Source organism: Vigna unguiculata, chromosome 2 (assembly GCF_037176805.1).
Source record: "Vigna unguiculata cultivar grain cowpea cultivar isolate G323 ecotype 2 chromosome 2, ASM3717680v1, whole genome shotgun sequence".
NCBI lineage: Eukaryota > Viridiplantae > Streptophyta > Magnoliopsida > Fabales > Fabaceae > Vigna > Vigna unguiculata.
The window spans coordinates 26,035,486-26,040,374 of NC_140793.1; the positions used below are offsets into that span (position 1 = coordinate 26,035,486).

Consider the following 4,889-nt stretch of genomic DNA (forward strand, 5'->3'; position numbering starts at 1 on the left):
TTTTGTATCATTTAAGATCATCAAATGTTTATCTAAACACTGTACTGTACTCAGTTTGAGTAATTACTCATTACACTCATTCAAAATGTTTCCTTTCCAAATGTCTCAGCATTCACATGCTGAGTGTCTCAGCATTCACATGCTGAGTGTCTCAGCGCTCAAGTTCAATGTTCTGCTTATGGATGAACAAAACTCAACAGCAATTTTTCAATGTCATAACAAATACTTGTTAATTCTGATTATGCTGCTTACAAGTTAACAAAACTCAAGAGCAACTTATTAATGTGATGACAAATACTTGGTAAGTCTGATTAGAAAGTTCATATTTGGTTACCCAAAACATCAAATAGAAAGAGCCTTATAGTGCTTGCTTTGAACTTTGAAGCATAACCACAAAATACCAAATTAAAAATCAATTAAAAGGTTAAGTCTTATACATAAAATGAGCCATTGAAGACAATAACTTTGCTATAATGGTCTGAAAAGTAAAACATATATGTCTTGAAAGAGAGCCTTTGAACTATGCACACCAGAACAGCAAAAAACCAAGTACAGTATGATAATGATGTTATGGCCTTTAGTTGGATATCAACACTTTCTGCATACTCCCAAGAACATTTGTACCTCAATGTTGTTTCTTTTGATGGCTACTGCTTTCAGCTTCTGCTTTCTTGGATGCCTTCAAGTTTCTGTACCCTGTGTCAGTTCCGAAAATCCTATACACAGAAAACAACAAAATTTTACACACCAACATCAGCGTTAAAAGTGAAACATACATCTGAAAAGAAAAGCTTGTTCAAGGAAATCATGTAAATGTGGGTTAGGCCATCTCAAATCTTAACCAAATTGTAGACAAATAATTAGAAAACAAAACATTATTTTTGTTTAAGGGTATGGATTACTCTTGTGCAAATAAAGTACAACTCATGCAACTTGATTGGCTAAGTAATAGAATATCTTCTATCTCCTATAACTTTATCTCTATTCTTATAACACCAAAAAGACTAATGCTTTCTTAACAAAATATGTGGAAGAAGACATACCAGTCCATGTATGTAAAGGTTGAGGAGTAGTTTCCAGATTTGGTGTACAGCAACCGGTGATGATAATCATGAAAATCAGCTCTGAAAATGAGGATGCAAAGTTTAACTATAAGAAGTATAATGGAATAAATCCAGTGCATGATGTCAAGGGAAAGGAGCATCACACTCACCCTCCATACAATGGAATGAAGTTTGAAAGACTCCATGGAAAATGGTAACCACAATGCACCTCAACTGTCTCCAGGACTCTCAAAATCATCCATGTCCAGAGAGTCATTAAGTGAGGACCAGTGAGAACAGGACCAATAATGGTAGCAAATCCAAGGAAAAGTATCTCAGCAGGATGAGCATATTCAGAAGTAAGTCCAAATGGTGTAGCATATCTTCACAACATGGAAAAAAAAAAAACCTCTTGGAACTGTGAGCAAAACCTTGAATGGAACAAATGAATATCAAAACCAGAATATGCAGACTACTTACTCATGGTGAACACTGTGCACACTTGTGTACAACCATTTTGTATGCAGTATCCTGTGTCCCCAGTAGAATACAAAATCCTCCAATATGAAGTAGAAGATTATTTGGGTTAAAATGATTTTCCTGCAAAACCAAAAACAAAATATTTTCATGTTTACTTACAAAAAATATATTAGAAATGTTCATATCAATAGCTTTCTGTCATGTAACTCCAAAATGTCTATATACTATTATTACTATTATTATTATGATCACTAAATCACTAAATGAATTCATGAAGTACCAAGATGGCAATGGAAGACTGATCTCCATACCCATGCGCTTAAGTAAAGGATAAGAAATGATCATAACAGGTAGATTGACACCAAAATGGTACAATATCAAACCAGTAATACATTTTTTCTGAGCTGCAGGGCTATTATTTTTTGCCTGCATGAAAGAAGCATTAGTAGTTATATATATTTAACAAACTGATCGCATGTGTGGAAGTGAATCAGGAATACCTATTTTCACATCAAAATGGACACTAGTAGTTCTAACTCCTACTTTTTTCAAATCAAAATAGTTCTAGCTTTTACATTTTTCACATTGAGGATGTGATTTATGGCTGTAGAAAGCTTTCCAATACACTATGAGATGGTTCGGCTTCAAATTGGTGGAAATACAAAAGAAAAAGATGAGACAAAAAAGTGTTATTATAAAACATAAAGAGCAAAGGGACCACATATTTTGAGGAAATGCTTTTTTTTTTTTCATTCTCTGTTTCAATAGTTAATTATACAACTATCTTCTTATTTTCAATTGGTTCTCAGTATTAATTTTATTACAAAAAAACAGCTGAATCCTGTACAATTATGCTGAACTCCGTACTTTTAGTACAAATTTATTAAAGCAAAACTCAGAGTCTTGTAATAAGAGTGAAAACAAAAAATGAAAAGAAAAGTGAAGAAACTCTAACTTTCTCCAAAGTAAATAATTAGATATATAAATATAACAGAAAAAATTGAGAAATGTTCTGTATGTAATGGCATTGGGGGAATTCAGTCCATGCAATAATTCAAACATAGCAGAAATCAATCTTGCATGTGCTGCAAGGGATTCTTTGAATCCTTTCCATTGAGGGCATAAAGACAAAGAAGAAAAGACATAAATGTGAATGGTCGGCCAGAGGGCATTTGGATCCTTTCCTGTTCTTGAACAACATATGATCCTGGTGAAGAGAAAAAAAAAAAAAAACTCATCTTTATCAAAAAAGGCCCACCTGGTAGGATCCACAGTGAAAATTGTATTTTTCTCTCAAACAAAATCACATCATGGTCAGGATCCAAAACCTTCAAAATCCTCATCATGCAGTACACAGAGACAAAGAAGATGAAGAGACATTGGGAAATCTGTTGCAACTCTCAAATAAAACCACATCAAGTGAATACAAAATTGATTTTCCAACCAATAAAAACAGCAAAGAAAAACAACATTTGATCCAGTGAAACATGTCCTGAAATCCAATTGTCAAAGACAGAAGAAGAATAAGGTGAAACCTGAATCTTATACTTGCTGAGCCACCCTGACCTCTCCAGCATCATATAAGGAAGTCCAGACAAAAAGAAAACACCTTCATGCAGAAAGAAAGTACCCACACAGGCCAGTTGAAATTCGCTGAAATGTGTGATCAAAAACTGCAATCACAAGAACATGCAAAGTGCCCAAGCATCAAACACCAGTTCAAAATTTGATTGTGAAACAAGATTGATAAAAGACCAACTTTTGAAGATAACTTGAAAAAGACACATTGTAAAAGCAATCAGAGATGAAACTGGAACAATGGGGTGAGATAGAACCTGCCAAGAAGATTGAACTAAGGAAGCCATGGATTATAGGAGGTACAAAACAACTTGAGAAATGTAAGAGAGTGAGAGAGTGTTTAGTGTGAAGACCAACACAAATAAAAACTAATATAAACCTGCAATGAGACAAACCAAACCAAGTGTGTTTTTCTAGGGGAGGGTCTTTCTTAAGCACCACTCTTATGACAAATGACAAATGTTCATGCATAATAAATTTTGTCCCACTTTTCAGTCTTTTAGTATGTAGTTTTATGATTTAAGTTTTATTTTAGTGCCAAAATTACCTTTTTTAAGAAAATTGTCATGCAGTAGTTTTATATAGTAAAAATATATAGTCATTTAACTATATTATGCAAAAATTATTTATTATATTTATAATTAATTAATTCAATGTAAAATATAAAATAATAGTTAACTTTGATTACATTTGAATATTTTTATAATTATAGCAACAGTAGTTAAAAAATAATGTGATTTATAAGGTTTTAAAAAAATATCATGTAATTTAAATAAAAAGATAATACAACACTTGTACTACTACCAACAATAATAAACATTTTATTTAATTAAAAAATAAATATAAAATTTCTATACTTTAAATGAAATGTGATATATTTTTAATTTATAAATTAATATTAAAGATAATTACATTTTGAAATATAAAAATCATGTTATACTTTATATTTTTATTAGTGTATAATTTATTAATAATATTATTAGTAAGAGTTTTAAAAATAATAAATTCTGAAAATAATAAAAAACTTAGAGCAAAAGCAAAAACTAATTACACTTTTTTTAATTTATTTTTCTCTTAATTCATCCATTTTATTCAAATTGAGAAAAAGTAAAACAAACTAAATTTTTTTATTATATTGAAATATATTGTTATGTCAATAGAATTAATTAATAATTAATAAATTTCTTTTAAATTTTATAATATTTTATCAAAACATAATAATACATTTATTTTATATTTTGTAACTATATTATTATATATGTATTTATAAATATTTAAAAAATAGAACTATAAATATGATAATAACTATAAAAGAATACAGCATAATTTTTATTTAAAAAATTATATTATTTTTTTAAATTACAATAATAATTTCAATTTTACATAAGCAAATAAAGACTTAAAACACTCCAAATTGGTACTATATTTAATATATTTATCCGTAAGAGTAATACTGTAAATTATTAAACATTTTTAATGACATTATGGCTAAAATAAATTAAGTAGTCTACTTGTTTTTTTATCTTTTATTTAGCAATGAAAATTTTCAATTTCCTTAATGACAAGTGTATATATAATTATAATTAACTTTGAGAAAATATAAATAAACATTAATTCTTGTCTGTTTAGATATGATTTGAGAATTTATATTCATTAATTTTTTTATTTATGTTGATTGATTTCATTATTAATTTAATATATTAAAGAGTGAATATCCTAAAATAATTAATTACATAAATTAACTAGTTATGTTTAATTAAGGTAGTACTAAAAAATGTATTTATATTG

General features: G+C 28.9%; 1 protein-coding gene across 1 annotated transcript; it reads right to left on the reverse strand.

Moving 5' to 3' along the window:
- Positions 1–398: 398 nt before the first annotated feature.
- On the reverse strand, positions 399–3,513 carry LOC114173059 (methylsterol monooxygenase 2-2-like). The gene is made up of 7 exons (XM_028057265.2): positions 3,359–3,513; positions 3,059–3,196; positions 1,804–1,949; positions 1,524–1,643; positions 1,214–1,426; positions 1,044–1,124; positions 399–716 (listed from the first exon to the last, which is right to left on the reverse strand). The coding sequence occupies exons 1-7, from the start codon at positions 3,386–3,388 to the stop codon at positions 626–628; spliced, it is 819 nt and encodes a 272-aa protein (XP_027913066.1). The 5' UTR covers positions 3,389–3,513; the 3' UTR covers positions 399–625.
- Positions 3,514–4,889: the final 1,376 nt, after the last annotated feature.

Bases quoted from the DNA above. Each gene is read 5' to 3' on its own strand.
- LOC114173059 (XM_028057265.2), bottom strand. From the start codon at position 3,388: ATGGCTTCCTTAGTTCAATCTTCTTGGCAG. The intron at 3,197-3,358 runs GTTCTATCTCAC...TTGTGATTGCAG, and splicing joins TAGTTCAATCTTCTTGGCAG to TTTTTGATCACACATTTCAG. The intron at 1,125-1,213 runs GTGAGTGTGATG...CCTCATTTTCAG, and splicing joins TTCATTCCATTGTATGGAGG to AGCTGATTTTCATGATTATC.